The sequence below is a fragment of the Micropterus dolomieu genome, linkage group LG01 (genome assembly GCF_021292245.1).
Source record: "Micropterus dolomieu isolate WLL.071019.BEF.003 ecotype Adirondacks linkage group LG01, ASM2129224v1, whole genome shotgun sequence".
NCBI lineage: Eukaryota > Metazoa > Chordata > Actinopteri > Centrarchiformes > Centrarchidae > Micropterus > Micropterus dolomieu.
In genome coordinates, this window is record NC_060150.1 from 51,918,884 (window position 1) to 51,935,281 (window position 16,398).

The 16,398-nt window shown below is 40.1% G+C and overlaps 1 protein-coding gene across 5 annotated transcripts in view; it reads right to left on the reverse strand.

Moving 5' to 3' along the window:
• LOC123969173 (zinc finger protein 878-like) overlaps nucleotides 1-16,398 on the reverse strand; it is a 63,631-nt gene that overhangs the window by 3,053 nt on the left and 44,180 nt on the right. Inside the window, exons 1-2 of one of the 5 annotated variants that reach the window (XM_046046367.1) lie at nucleotides 2,202-2,495; nucleotides 1,624-2,055 (exon numbers count right to left, since the gene is read on the reverse strand). The exons of 1 other annotated variant lie outside the window; for it this stretch is intronic. In XM_046046367.1, the coding sequence (XP_045902323.1) occupies nucleotides 1,624-2,055; nucleotides 2,202-2,373 (604 nt within the window). In that variant the 5' untranslated portion in view covers nucleotides 2,374-2,495. Of the gene's footprint in view, nucleotides 1-1,623; nucleotides 2,056-2,201; nucleotides 2,496-3,071; nucleotides 6,719-16,398 lie in introns of those variants that run through there. 3 more of the 5 variants (XM_046046357.1, XM_046046336.1, XM_046046329.1) reach the window with 3 other exon arrangements.

Genomic DNA, 16,398 nt, shown 5'->3' on the forward strand with positions numbered 1-16,398 from the left:
TATGATAGCATTGTAAAAGTGTACCATCATTATCTCTGGCAGACTGAACTTGTTCAGCTGCTGCAGGAAGTGCATCCTCTGCAGGGCTTTTATGGTGATGGAGCTAATGTTTAGCTCCCACTTCATACCCTGCGAGATGATGGTTCCCAGGAAGCAGAAGGCCTCCACAGTGTCGACTGGAGTAGCACACGGTGATAGGGGAGGAGGTCCAGGAGTCAGAGACATGTTTCCCCAGTTTCACGTGCTGCTTCCTGTCAGACAGGAAGTCTGTGATCTACCATGCAGGTGGAGTGCAGACACACTAAGCTGGGAGAGCTTGACCTGCACCAGAGTAGGGATGATTGTGATGAACGCAAAGGTTAAATCCACAAACAGAATCCTGGTGTAGGTTCCTGAAGTGTCCAGGTGCTGGAGGTGTAGTGAAGGTACATAGTTACTGCATCATCCACAGACCTGTTGGCTCTGTAGACGAACTGCAGGGGGGTCCAGGAGTGGATCTGTAGTGGACTTGAGGTGGCTCAACACATGGTGCTCAAAAGAATTCATCACCAGAGGTATATTGATCCTCAGGTGTTTTCAAGTATGTGATTTCATTAAAACTTTTAGCACAGTGCTGCACTTTGCCAGCTCTTCACTTCAGGGAGTTCTTGAGTTTTGACCACAAACCTCTAGAACTGAATCGTCTCCCACAAGACTACTTGTCTTTATGCTGCCTTCTGTCCCGTGTCAAATCAGACGCATCAACACATCTTTTCATCGTGCAAAGCTACAGCTTCTCACCTGTGTGTTCTCTTTTTATGTGGTTTTTCAATTGACTACTTACTTTGAAAGCTTTCCCACATGTTTCACAAGCATACGGCTTCTCACCTGTGTGGGTTCTTATATGAAGTTGCAAGTGATTGCTGATTCTGAAAGCTTTCCCACATGTTTCACAAGAATATGGCTTCTCACCTGTGTGGATTCTTAAATGAAGTTGCAAGTGATCGCTGGTTCTGAAGGCTTTCCCACATGTTTCACAAAAATACGACTTTTCACCTGTGTGGGTTCTCACATGGGCTATCAGGGTACTCCCCTGTCTAAAAGATTTTCCACATGCTTTGCAAGAATATGGCTTTTCACCTGTGTGGGTTCTCAGATGGGCTGTCAGGGTACTCCCCTGTCTAAAAGATTTTCCACATGATTTGCAGGAATATGGCTTCTCACCTGTGTGGGTTCTCTCATGTTTTATAAATGTTGAAATATCACTGAATCTTTTCCCGCAGGTTTTGCAAAGGTACGGCTTCTCACCTGTGTGGGATCTTATATGAACATGCAAGTGTTCGCTGGTTCCGAAGCCTTTACCACATATTTCACAAGAATACGGCTTCTCACCTGTGTGGGATCTTGTATGGCGTATCAATAAAGTGCTAGTACTGAAGTCTTTACCACATGTTTCACAAGAATACAGCTTTTCACCTGTGTGCGTTCTCGTATGTTGTTTTAATTTTGAACTGTCACAGAATCTTTTCCCACAGGTCTTGCAAAGGTACGGCTTCTCACCTGTGTGAATTCTCAGGTGTATCTGAAATACTGACTTGAACTTAAACTCTTTTCCACATGTATCACATCTGAAAGACCTTTTACCTGTGTGAGGATCATGGTGAACCTCTGACATGGTAGACTTGTGTACATTGTTTCTGGGACTTCTGCTGTTGTGATCTTGATTCTTTTGTTTGGGCTCTACATCTCTAGTTGATCCTGAGTCTTCATGCTCACCTCCTTTTTGATCCGGGCTCTCAGCTACATGACAGTTGTGAGAGAGGAGCTGGTGGTCACTTTTCAGTTCTGCTTCACTGTGGTCACTTTCCTCATAAGTAGGAGTCAACATAAAGGTGTCAGTCTCCTGCTTCACTACAAGCTGCTCTCCCTCCTGACTGGTACAGAGTTCCTCCTGTTCCTCTTTAACCTGTGGAGGCTGTGGGTCCTCCTGGTCCAGACCGGGGATCCTCTCCTGAATACAGAGCTGCTGGTCAGCCAGAACCTCCTCCTCCTTACAGACATGTTGCTGTGGGAGCTCTGGAGGGACAGAGAACAAAAGGAACAGGCTAACTTTACTACTGTGATGGAAAAATTTAATAAATGCAGACACGTGAGGAAATGAGTAATGAGTATATATCGATCTCCTCTGTTTTGTGTTACTAATATAATAAAGCTTTACTCACCTATCCTGTGTAACTTTATTTCGGGTTTCCAAACGATATCCAGCAGTCTGCGCTGACGATCGATCTCTTTCTCGTACTCGACGATAGTGTTTTTAAAAACTCTGAATATTTCTTCGGCAGCAGCAGTTAGTCGCTCGTTGACAAACTCTCTCAAACTCTCAACTGAAGACATTGTTGCTGAACTACAGTGAAATAATTAGCGACGATACGACTACAATAACTTCAACGATTTTAAAAGATACGCTAACGCTGGCGCTTGTATTGCTTACTTCCGTCGGATGTCACACTGTTGAAGTTCCGACAGCGCGAGTACGGGAGCTTTTCGTTCCGCTTTCAACTTAATAAACAGGTACATTCCAACCAGCCATCTTATCATATTTTATATTTATATTTTTTATATTGTAGTATTTGAAAGAACATTGGAGTAGAAATTAGCTACAAAACTCCTCATGCTGTAACAAATTTCTATTCTCATCCTTAAAATCAGCAACAGCCCAAATCCCTTTAGATCATTCCTTTATGTAGACAGATTCTCTATTAAGCAATGTGTAACTGTTACTCCACACTGGTGTGTTATGTGCTACAGAATAAACATTGCAATTGGTCTCAAATTATCTTATATTCTTTTATCTTTGCCAGCTTTAGGAATCAGTATGATTATACCTTGTTTCATGCTTGACATCAGTTCTTTCTTCTCTATACACTCTCAGTGCTTGAAATAATATATTTTTTTACAATCTTCCAAAAGAACAAATAAAAATTGGTTGCGAGCCCACTCGTTCCAGGGAATTTGTTGATAGCCATCTTCAAAAATCACTGAACCACTTTTAACTGATGACATTTTATTCAAAACTTGTCAGGGCTTGCTGACATGACAAACAGAATTTAAAAACGATGATTAAAATAACAGCAAATAAAATTTCTGTCAATCCAATAATTATTCAGCACCTACTTGTACAAACGGTTGTGTAGTTTAATTCATTACAAAACATTTTTATTAATAATTCTTCATGTGTTTTGTGTATAAAATTCTTACTTTGTAAAGTAACTAAAGCTGTCAGACAAATGTAGTGAAGTAAAAAATACAATATCTCTCTCTGAGATGTAGCAGAGTAGAAGTAGAAAGCAGAAGGAAAAGAAAATATTCAAAGTACAAAAGCCTACCTCTAATTCAAGAACAGTACTTGAGTAAATGTACCTACTGTCCACCACTGATTATCAGTAGCAAGGACGTACATCTACATCCACCTCGCTTCATTACATGAGGAAATTAGTCTTTCCTGAACTATTGCCTTTGACTCCCAGACATTACTTTGCCAATGAAAATTTTGCACAAAAACAAATAAGCAGTTGTGGAAGAAGTTATTCAGGGTGCATTAAGTAAAAGTATGAAAGCACTACTAGCAAAACATATTCAAAGTAAGAAACATTACATTAAGCATGCAGAATGGCGGTCCAGGGGCCTTTCTCATTTCCCAATTTTCTACCTCCCCAACTCCTTGCGGCATCTTAGTCCCTCCCACCCGAGATGCAAGCTCAAGGAGTCGAGGAAAAACAGGCATTTAACGAAATGAGATGTCCTTTCCTCGGAGCCATCATTTTAAAGCAACGTTATTAAATATGACCTGTTGCACAGCTGCATCATCTGTCCACTGTTAGAGCTGTGATCTGTCAGAGCAGCAGACCAGCTTTTGGCCCTAAAGGCTACAGATCATTTCTTCACAATACAGGAACATGCCTGTCAACATTATAACACGTACAAACATCTGGAGGTTCCAATAAACATTATAGCATCTGTTAAGAAACAGTCACAGATTACAGCAGCCTGATCATTCACTAGCTACACAGTACTACCTTTTTGGGGGGAGCGCCTTTTGCCTGAAAACAGGAGATCATTTCAGCCCTCAGCTTCATGAGATGAGCGTTTCATCATCAGTCCCTTTACAAAGTGACACAGTAACATTTATCTCATAGAGCCCCGATTAAAACTGTCATCACAGGACTCTACTGTTGGAATGACATGTGCAGACTATGTGGGCACTTTTATTAAAACATGAAACACAGCAGATCAGTGCTGAATGCTCTGGTTCAAACTGAACTGTGTGAGACCTTTGGATGTGTAGAAGAACAGAAAACATGAATTAATATTAGAGCTTGATCGACCCTGTTGGCGCGTCGGGTGATTTAAATATGAATTTATGTTGCTGTTGCTCGCGCGTAAATGCGCACAGCATCTCTGGAGAGGCGCTTCATCCTGCCGCTATTCAGTGTTCATTTTTATTATCCTGCTGCCCATTCACACATCACATTCAACAATAACATCAGAAATATCAAAGTGAACTGACATTAAGGGGAGATTGCGCATTTGATTATTTTTAATAGGCTTAACTAATCCAACTTATGAATACAACATAGACACTGCAGAGTCCTGCTCCGGCCATGTGTTGGTCCAGCTGCATGTCACGCGTCTTCTAAACGTCACAGTGGCTGAAAAGACTTCTGCAAAGGATACACTGATGTATCCTCGCTCATAGCTCCTCCAGCAAGCCTCCTCGAGCCTTGATGTGCATTTTAGGAATTGAGATGTCCTTCAAGATGGCACACTGAGATCGATTTCTGGGTCACAGGCTCAAGGATTCATGATCAAGGAGGCAGAAATTTGGGAAATGAGAATGACCTCAGGAGTCAGAGACATGTTTCCCCAGTTTCACGTGCTGCTTCCTGTCAGACAGGAAGTCTGTGATCTACCCGGCAGGTGGAGTCAGACACGCTAAACTGGGAGAGCTTGACCTGCAGCAGAGTAGGGATGATGGTGATGAAAGCAAAGGTGAAATCCACAAACAGGATCCTGGCGTAGGTTCCTGAGGAGTCCAGGTGCTGGAGGTGTAGTGAAGGTCCATATTTACTGCATCGTCCACAGACCTGTTGGCTCTGTAGACGAACTGCAGGGGGGTCCAGGAGTGGGTCTGTAGTGGACTTGAGGTGGCTCAACACATGGCGCTCAAAAGACTTCATCACCAGAGGTATATTGATCCTCAGGTGTTTTCAAGTATGTGATTTCAGTAAAACTTTTAGCACAGTGCTGAACTTTGCCAGCTCTTCACTTCAGGGAGTTCTTGAGTTTTGACCACAAACCTCTAGAACTGAATCATCTTCCACAAGACTACTTGTCTTTATGCTGCCTTCTGTCCCGTGTCAAATCAGACGCATCATCTTTTCGTCATGCAAAGCTACAGCTTCTCACCTGTGTGTTCTCTTCTTATGTGGATTTTTAATTATCTACTTACTCTGGAAGCTTTCCCATGTTTCACAAAAAAATGGCTTCTCCCCTGTGTGGGTTCTTAGATGGAGTTGCAAGTGATGGCTGATTCTGAAGTCTTTCCCACATGTTTCACAAGAATACGGCTTCTCCCCTGTGTGGGTTCTTATATGAAGTTGCAAGTGATGGCTGGTTCTGAAGTCTTTCCCACATGTTTCACAGGAATACGACTTTTCACCTGTGTGGGTTCTCACATGGGCTATCAAGCTATGCCTCTGGCTAAAAGATTTTCTACATGTTTTGCAAGAATATGGCTTCTCACCTGTGTGGGTTCTCAGATGGGCCATCAAGTTACTCCTCTGGCTAAAAGATTTTCCACATGTTTCACAAGAATACGGCTTCTCCCCTGTGTGGGTTCTTATATGAAGTTGCAAGTGATCGCTGGTTCTGAAGGCTTTCCCACATGTTTCACAAGAATACGACTTTTCACCTGTGTGGGTTCTCACATGGGCTATCAAGCTATGCCTCTGGCTAAAAGATTTTCTACATGTTTTGCAAGAATACGGCTTCTCACCTGTGTGCGTTCTTGTATGTATTGTAAGTGTTGAAGTGTCAGAGAATCCTTTCCCACAGGTTTTGCAAAGATACGGCTTCTCACCTGTGTGGGATCTTACATGAACATGCAAGTGTTCGCTCGTTCTGAAGCCTTTCCCACATGTTTTGCAAGAATACGGCTTCTCACCTGTGTGGATTCTCAGGTGTTTCTGAAATACTGACTTGAACTTAAACTCTTTTCCACACGTGTCACATGTGAAAGAGTTTTTACCTGTGTGAGGATTATGGCGAACCTCTGACATGGTAGACTTGTGTACATTGTTTCTGGGGCTTCTGCTGTTGTGATCTTGATTCTTTTGTTTTGGCTCTACATCTCTAGTTGATCCTGAGTCTTCATGCTCACCTCCTTTTTGATCTGGGCTCTCAGCTACATGACAGTTGTGAGAGAGGAGCTGGTGGTCACTTTTCAGTTCTGCTTCACTGTGGTCACTTTCCTCATAAGTAGGAGTCAACATAAAGGTGTCAGTCTCCTGCTTCACTACAAGCTGCTCTCCCTCCTGACTGGTACAGAGTTCCTCCTGTTCCTCTTTAACCTGTGGAGGCTGTGGGTCCTCCTGGTCCAGACCGGGGATCCTCTCCTGAATACAGAGCTGCTGTTCAGCCAGAACCTCCTCCTCCTTACAGACATGTTGCTGTGGGAGCTCTGGAGGGACAGAGAATAAAAGGAACAGGCTAACGTTACTACTGTGATGGCAAAGAAAGAATGCAGACACGTGAGGAAATGAGTGAAGGTATATATTCAAAGTACCAGTAACAGTTATATATTTAACACTTTGTATTTTATATAAATCACTTTTCTCTGTTTTGTTTGACCAATTTAATGAACCTTTCCTCACCTATCCTGTGTAACTTTATTTCGGGTTTCCAAACGATATCCAGCAGTCTGCGCTGACGATCGATCTCCTCCTCGTACTCGACAATAGTGTTTTTAAAAACTCAGTTAGTAGCTCTTGACAAACTCTCTCAAACTCTCAACTGAAGACATTGTTGCCAAATTACAAATTAAATACGGTGCTAAGACTACAATAACTTCCACCAAATTTAAAAGATATGCTAATGCTGCCGCTTGTATTGTTTACTTCCGCCGGATGTCACACTGTTGAAGTTCCGACTCGGAAGTGCGGTAGCTTTTCGTTACGCTTTCAACTTTCTTTTTATTGAATATAAACATGTCCAAACAAACCAGGCATCTTGTCAAGGGGGTCACTTTGTGTTGAAAAGTGGTGGGGACATAAGGGTCAAATTAGGGTGTGATGACAGACTTGGGTCAAAAGACATGATGATGCATGAGAACAAGACACTAAGATTTTTAACACTATTTTGAAGAAATATGAAATGTTGAAATATATGAGCAGGGTGTGGATTGGATTAATTGGAGCATTAAACACTCAATTTCCTGCATTCTGGAGACATTTTCTTTATTGTGGAAATGTCTCTTTTTTATGTAAAGGGAAACAAATTATTCAGCTAGCAGGTGACAATTCATAAATATAAAAATATAACAGAACGTAATGCAGTGATCAGCAACTTGTTTGTTTTGTATCTTAAGTTACTTTTTTTTGCACATTTGTTTCTTCTATTTTGAAATTGCATTGCATGTTCTCATATTGTTTGTTGGTGGGCTTTGGTGAATGTTTTCAAAATGTGGTGGGGACATGTCCCCAGCGTCCCCAGTGTAAATGACACCTATGCATCATGTAATGATAACATAATAAAGTAGGGCTATTTCCCCAATAGCATCACAACAGTGAGATCAAAATCCAAGTCCTTGTTTTCAACAAACAATACAAACTTGTAGAAACAGTTGTGTAGTTTAATTCATTACAAAACATATTTTTATAATTCTTCATGTGTTTTGTGTATAAAAATCTTACTTTGTAAAGTAACTACAGCTGTCAGACAAATGTAGTGAAGTAAACAGTACAAAATCTCCCTCTGAGGGGGCTTTCAACATCTGAAAGTCCACACCAAGGTCCGAACCGAAGTTCATGTTTTGATACATTGGGTTAGTTTTGGTTTGGTTTCACACTGCAATTCTGCGACCTCACTAAAGGACTTTACATGACACACTTGCATCCTGTCATCATCATCTATGTGGGCTGCGTCTCCCTATACTTGGCATTGATTGGTTTATTAAAAAGTTCAGCGGGTATCTTTGACAAGAATGAATGAATAAAAAATAAACATATGCAGATTTGCCAAATTATTTTTATGGCATTACTACGGCTAATTCAAATTCGCAATTAAACATACTCGTTGCACAAACATTATAACGTCGCCGACAGGAAAGGAGGAGAAGACAGCAAGCAATCCCTCCGCACCTCCGTACGAGGAGAACCCAAAGATGTAGCAGTGTGCATCTCTGGAGATTTATAATTGTGTCCTTATTTCAATGCATTTATCCGTGCATTTGTTTGTTTCCGGTTTACACGTCAACTGCCAAACTTCCTGTAGGCCTAAATAGTCTGAAAGTCTGAACAGAGACCACCTCTTTTTGTCGGACCAAATTTTGTCTGTTTGGTTTGGACTGTGGTCCATGGGAGGTTTCATACCTGCAATTTTTGTTCGGACCAAACTGAAAAGCCCCAAAGTCCGGACCAAACGAGGTAGGTGTGAAAGCCCCCTGAGATGTAGCGAACTAGAAGTAAAAAGCGGCAGGAAAAGAAAATGCTCTTTCAAAAAGCCTACCTCTAACTGAAGTACAGTACTTGAGTAAATACCTACTGTCCACCACGGATTATCAGTAGCAAGGACGTACATCTACTGTACATCCACCTTGCTTCATTCCACAAGGAAGTTAGTATTTTCTGTACCACTGCCTTTGACTCCCAGACATTTTGTTTTACTTTGCTGATAATAATTTTGCACGAAAACAAATAAGCAGTTGTACTACTAGCAACAAATATTCAAAATAAGAAACATTACATTAAGCATGCAGAATGGCATCTATCAGTGCAACATAATTCCCAACATGTAGTTAACATTTGTATTGAGCAGCTAGATAACGTGGAGCTCCGTTTGCCTGTTTTTAACAATGCATTTCATTTTATAAGCTCATTGTAAGTTCTTTTTCAAAGCATCTATTTTGACTTCCTATAGCGGTCATATAGATGTTTTGGGGTAAAAGGGGTGAAGAATTTAAATACTGTTTACATGTTAAACAATTATTTCATTACAAGTTCTGAGGTCTTTACACTGGCTTCCTGTATTTTAAAGAATTCATTTCAAAATCCTGCTGTTAGTTTATAAAGCACTAAATGGTTTAGGGCCAAAATACATTTCTGATCTTCTGCTTCATGATGAACCATCCAGACCTCTCAGGTCGTCTGGAGCAGGTCTGCTTTAAATCAAATGTAAGGCTGCAGATTTATGTCATACACTGCACTGGGACTTTTGCGGTCCTGTTTTTGGGTTGGGTGTTGTTTACGATACCAGTTTGACGACCCTGGGGTTGTCTGTGGTGTTGTGCTGGTTTGGTGTTTGAGTTCCAGGCTGTCTATGGGCGGAGCCAAGGCCAGGGTCATCAGGAAATGTGGCTGAGATGTATTTAAGATGGCTGCCAACTCGGCCTATTCTCTCACTCTTTTGATTCCCACGGCACCATGCACCACCCCTGGGACACACCAGCTCTTCAGTTTTGACTTATCATGTAGCTTTTCTTTTTGCACTCACTACATTTTACACTCACCTGTACACTCATGTCCCTTCTGATAATACTGATTTTCATGTTTGCCTTGAAGTTTATGTTTATGTTTAGTTGGTACAATAAAACCATTAAGTTTATGTTTGCGTGAGCTTCCTCTTTGTTACAAGCAGGAGCCAACTTGTAACACCAGTAAAAAAATTAAATGAAAAAAAACAGTACCCTGAAAGTGATACATACCAATTGAGTAGTTAATTCGATACCTTGCATAAAGTCCCACCTGTTGAAGCCATAGTAGCTGATTGGTAGCCTATTATTATTTTTATTGTTGTTGTGGAGAAGCAAGGTGATCTATTAAATTTTTTCTTGTTACGAAACTGTTTTATTTATTGCATACTTGTTTCAGATCGCTCCTAATCCTAATTAGACTACAGCTTGGGAGATTTTTTTATATTTGAATGAGAGAGGAGGAGTGAATAGTTGAGTAACCAAATAAGTTGTGGGAAACAAATTTACGGTATTCTTTTTGATATGTGTGCTGAAAGTAAACAACGTAAAATTATTTTGTTAGCTTATGATCAATAAACTTAATTGAAAGATCTAAGCGAGTGCTTTTTCCTTTATCGGTGATCAAGGCTGCACGTCCAGGCAATCAAACCAGGTACACCTTGAGGTGATGGAACGCAGCAATTGATCAATGACAAGTGATGTGACTAGCAAATAAAAACATCCAGAGAAGTGTTAAGTGATACCAGAAGATCAAACCAACTGAAAGCCAAGCTTGTGGTGAAAAACTTGCAACAGTGGCACACATGCCTGACACCACAGCCAAAGGTTGGCGGCTGTTAAAATCAGCATGGACTGAGCGCGTGCAGTTAGGATAAGGAAAAAAAGGTGTGCTCTTCTCTTTCTTTCGGTGTGTTGCTTACAAATAGTAATTTTTTGGCGCGATCTGGTTACAAAAAGTATTGACTGAAGTACTGGTTTGACTGGAGACGTTTTGATTTTACTCGATACTAGCCTGTTTCGATTGAGCCATAAAGGTATTGATAGCGATACCAATCCCTGCATCATTTCCAGAAACTGTAATAATTCTAGAGTACTTTTCTCTACTGTAAATGCTGTTCTTCATCCTACAGCTACTCTTTCATTCACTCCTTCTGCTGACATGTGAAGAGTTCTAAAACTTTTTTACTGGTAAGGTTGATGGAATTAGATCTCAGATTTCATCTGTTGGCATTGATTTTATTCCTTCTGTTGACCCTACGAACAAATTAACTAGTTTTCTGCCTGTTTCTTTGCAACAGCTTAATGATATAACTGCTCATATGAAGCCCACCAGGTCTCCTGGTGATGTGCTTCCTTCTTCTCTGTTTAAGAAGGTGCTTGATTCAATTGGCCCAAGTATTCTGTCTATTATGAATATTAGCTTGTCATCTGGTGTTGTTCCGGTTAGTTTTAAGCATGCGGTTATTCAGCCCCTTTTTTAAAAAAAATGGTTTAGACACCTCTGACATGAGTAGTTTTCGTCCGATCTTATCTCATAGTACAGAATCTGCTCTTTTGAGGGTCTCTAATGATATTCTACGAGGTGTTGATTCTGGAAACCGTATTGTTTTGCTTTTGTTAGATCTTACAGCGGCATTTGATACAGTTGATCACAACATTCTTATTGATCGTCTTAGGGATCAGGTTGGTATTCAGGGCTTAGCCCTGAAATGTTTCTCTTCCTATTTGAAGGATAGGACTTTTTCAGTCAGTTTAGGGGATTATTTTTCTTCCATTACCCCTCTTGTGTGTGGGGACCAATTTTATTTTCCCTTTATATGCTCCCTCTAGGTTCGATTTTTGAGAAATTTGGGATTCAGTATCATTTGTATGCGGATGATTCTCAAATTTACTTACCATTGAAACATGGGCATAATCGTGCCATTCAGTCTCTTCATGCATGTTTGGCCGAAGTTAAGTGTCGGCTTGCAAATAACTTTCTCCAATTAAATGAGGATAAGACCGAGATGATTTTATTTGGAAATAAGGGGTGTGTGGATGATGACTGCCTGGGGTTGTTTTCTGGGGAAAAACTGTCTAGCGTAAGGAACCTTGGTGTCATTTTTGACTCTGAGCTTAAATTTGACAAATCAATGCAAATCAATGCTGTCGTTAAGAATAGTTTCTTCCATCTTAGCTCAATATCTAAATTGAAATCTATCCTTTCTTTTGACGATATGGAGAAGGTTGTTCATGCCTTTGTGTCATCCCGTTTGGATTATTGTAATGGGTTGTATCTGGGTGTATCTGAAAACGTATTTGTTTTCTTTAGCATTTGATAATGCTTTGTAATTTGTGTATGTTATATGTTTGCTGTGTTTTTTGTCTCTGTTTTTATTTTCTCTTTTATACCTTCTGTACAGCACTCTGGTTCCACTTGTGGTGTTGAAAGTGCTCTATAAATAAAGTTGAGTTGAACTGAAATCAGGTTGTGGTCAAATCTGCAAGGGGAGCACGTTACAAGATAATCACCACACATTTGAAAGATATGAGACTAACAAAGCCAAATGCACAGTACACAGGAGAAAACACCAGGAGCTGAGGAAAGTGTACTACATACAGAAACACATTCAGACACCACCCCAGAATGTGGGAACATCAGACATGCCAATAGCCAGAACTCAGTGGCTCAAAAGGGCACCTGACAGACTTTGTGATTTTATGTTGAAGTGATTTGTGTTGTGTTGTATATGGTTGAAGAGACAGGTGGAAAGGCAGTTGCTAAGCCAAAGATAATAGGCGTTATAGAAAGGAAACAAATAGTTAATAGCCACTTATTCTTATATGTTTAAGTGGATGAGTTTATTTCCAAGAAAAGGAGGGATGTCATGTATTGGATTAGAGACGTCATGTGTCTAGTGAAACAGGACGTAACGGGGGAGACGGCGGGAAGGCGTGGCTGTAACAACCTGTGTTCGGGTTCAGACAATAAAGCAAGTAAACGCAGAAGCACCATGTGGTGAATAAATTCAGGATGTACCATCTAATTCTGTATTAAGTTAGGTAACGTTACACAACAAGTATATTAAACAATAAGAAACACTTTGGATTTTATATGAATGGACTGTCTCCGTTTTGTGTTACTAAAATATAAAAATTTTCCTCACCTATCCTGTGTAACTTTATTTCGGGTTTCCAAGCGATATCCAGCAGTCTGCGCTGACGATCGATCTCTTCCTCGTACTCGACGATAGTGTTTTTAAAAACTCTGAATATTTCTTCAGCAGCAGCAGTTAGTCGCTCGTTGACAAACTCTCTCAAACTCTCAACTGAAGACATTGTTGTTTACTTACAAATAAAATAATTAGCACCGCTACGACTACAAGAACTCCTTCCAGCGAATTCAAAAGATGTAGCTTTCGCTGGATATTGTTTTGTTTACTTCCGCCGGATGACACACTGATTAAGTTCCGACAGCGGTAGTGCGGGAGCTTTTCGTTCCGCTTTCAACTGATGACATTTTATTCAAAACTTGTGTTTATTATCAGCAGTGGTGGACTAAGTACACAAATCCTGTACTTGAGTAAAAGTACAGATAAATTTGCACTATTACTCAATATTAGTAGAAGTCTTCAACTTAAATTTCACTGAAGTACAAATGAACCAGCTTTTAAAAATACTTCAGTATCAAAAGTAAAAAGTACTATGGTTATGCTTGTCTTTTTTCCCTCGAATATCCATCCATCCATCTGCAACCGCTTATCCTGCGTACCGGGTCGCGGGGGGCTGGAACCTATCCCAGTTGACATCGGGCAAAAGGCGGGGTACACCCTGGACAGGTCGCCAGTCCCGAGAACATGCAAACTCCACACAGAAAGGCCAGGATGACCAGGGTTCGAACCAATGACCTTCTTGCTGTGAGGCGACAGTGCTAACCACTGTTAACATGGGTGCATATAATCAATTTCTTTAGTATAAGGATATAGAGAAGATATAGCTCGAAGGAACAGCTTTTAATAAAAGATACAGTCGTAAAAAGAATAAAGATGACTTGAATAAAATCAGTAAGTGGTAAGACATTATATGGGGAGAATTCAGTCTTCGTTCAGCTAGTTACTTCACAGGGAAAGTGTTTGAGCATATTATGTAATTTTTGTTCTTTTAGTTCTTTTTGGGGATTTTTAACGATTTTATATACACTTTTAATTCCTTAAAAAAATATATTTAGGGCATGATTTCACAGTTCTACACTTCTGGATTACAAATCCAGCTAGATTCATAATCTTCTTAGAACAGAGTTCATCATCTTTGCTTTGCAATATCAACCCAAATGTTATGTTGTCTTTGGTGATATAGGTCAGAGTTAGAGGGCTGTTTCACAAGACCAAGATAGCGGATTAAGCTGGGATTTTCCAGATATCCTTGCTGAATTAAGCCTTAACTCTGTTTCATGAAAGCAGTAGCATATAAATTACCATGGCGATTTATACTGTGTAGCTAGCCTGCTCCAGACCAGGCTGTCAGCCAGGCTTAATTAATCCTTGTGCCTTATCTGTTCAGTCAGCAGTCACGCCGAACAAAAACCAATGTGTTTTTTTCAGTTATTCCATGTACTTATGTATGTGTTTTGCATATTTTTCATTAGCCTTCATTAAAATAGCAGTTTGTGGTTAGTAGGCTTCCTAATTGGAGAAGAAGACGCATGCACCATACAATGAACATCAGCGAGTAGGTTTACGTGGAATAAAAGCATACATGTAAAGAAAAATAATAAATAAAAGATTAAGTAACACGGGCACAGTAATAAAAAAGTGAAAGAAAGTGTGGCAACCAATAGTGAACTGACTGAATATGTGAGTAGCTAAAAATATCACTGCTTTTAACCGAAACTGTCATAATTATAATGTTATATTGTGCTTCAAAGCGAGCACCAGACGTTATAGGTCAATCAAAAACTGTACGGCACACACACGCGCTATATACAGTACAGTGTTGGGAAAGCTACTCGGAAAATGTAGTGAGCTAAGCTATTAGCTACTCGACATTAAATGAAGCTTCACTACATAGAAGCTACCCCCCAATGAAATGCAGCAAGCTAAGCTACAGCAACATGGCAAAAGTTCATTTTAAAATAATTTTAAATATTTTATAGGTCTATAAATATACACACACAGTTTATATTGAACCAACTTCATTCCACAGTAGCAATAGAAGAAAGATTAAAGAGTGCTAAAGATTCAAGAGTGTTTGTGCATGAGAGAGAGCTAAATCAAACACACAGAAACTCTCCTACCTACTGCCATATCATTGCAGTAAATTGTATTTCATCATGCAACAAACTGAGAACCATTGTTGTTTGTATAAAGTTACTTAATTATCACATTATTATCATTAATATTGTTTGTTATTTTAATAATTGTTCCTTTGAAAAAAAATGCAATGTAACATAGGCCTATATTGTGTTTTTGTTGTTTTTATTCCTCTTTCCTTAGTTTTTATAATGTGATTTAATTGTTTATTAATTATGTATTTTTTATTGTTTATATGTGAATTTGTGTTCTGGCAACATTGCAAAAACTTAAACATTCATGGCAATAGGCCTGAGAGAAATAGAGAGAGAGGGAGAGAGAGAGAGAAATGTCTCATCTCATCTCATGGAAACAAGTTTCTGCCACTACTACAGGTTTCCTCCTCACTAGAGGTGTTGTGCCAAGGTAGTTAGTGTTTCCCCTGCCACGGGAGCGCGCGTGCATTCAGTGGTGAAGGTGGACCCTCGACTTCATCAAAGTGAATGAAAAATATAATGTGGATTGTTTAATATATCGTTTTAGCATTAATTTATCAACGAGGTTTTTGCAGAGGAAGCTAGCACACGGCTTATATAACGTGAAACGCTTGTGCTTGTGTGCTTATCTACCAAACATTCACTGACAGCCCAAATTCAGCCCTGGTTTAGACGTCTAATGGATGTCTTTTAACCGTGAAATTGCTTGCTGGGATGCGTTCAACTGATTACAGTGATGCTGCTTTTACAGTATCGGTGGCGTATGTCGGAGCAGCTTACTTGAAAAAGGTGACAGCTTGTCTGAATCTAGCTTCTAAACAGTAACATGGAGAACAGTAACATTTTCTGGCTATCGCAAAATAAATGTTTGCTTTACGAGTGAAACTAATTGCTCGTCTTGTGTAGACATTCTCAATTCAGTGCATTGAACCATACGAAGTTCGATAAAATGTAACGTTAGCCTGTAAAAGCGTTAAAAAGTCCAGTGGGTAATATTTCTGAGGCTCTATTAACAGAAATCCAATCTGAGATCCATAACTAGGTTTTCAGTGGTGTATTAAGACCTTACATAATGAACCATTAAGTTTTTATTACCTTAGAATGAGACATTTATATGTACATAACCGCGGGCACCCTGCTGTGGAGGTCGCTGTATTTTGTCGTCATGTTTCTACCGTAGCCGACAATGAACATACGGCACTACAGAGCGCGTTTCGTCATCACGCAGTTCTTCTTCTGCTTGTGTAATTCCGGTAGTGTAGACGCCCGTCACTACATTGAATATGTACAAAGTCTTCAGGTTTATTAGAAGTAAAAAGAGAAGTGACATTGGACAAATGAAGGAGCACACACGTGTTATTTAGCACGAGAGTGGACAGCCAGACGGAGTCGGGACAGACAGCTAACG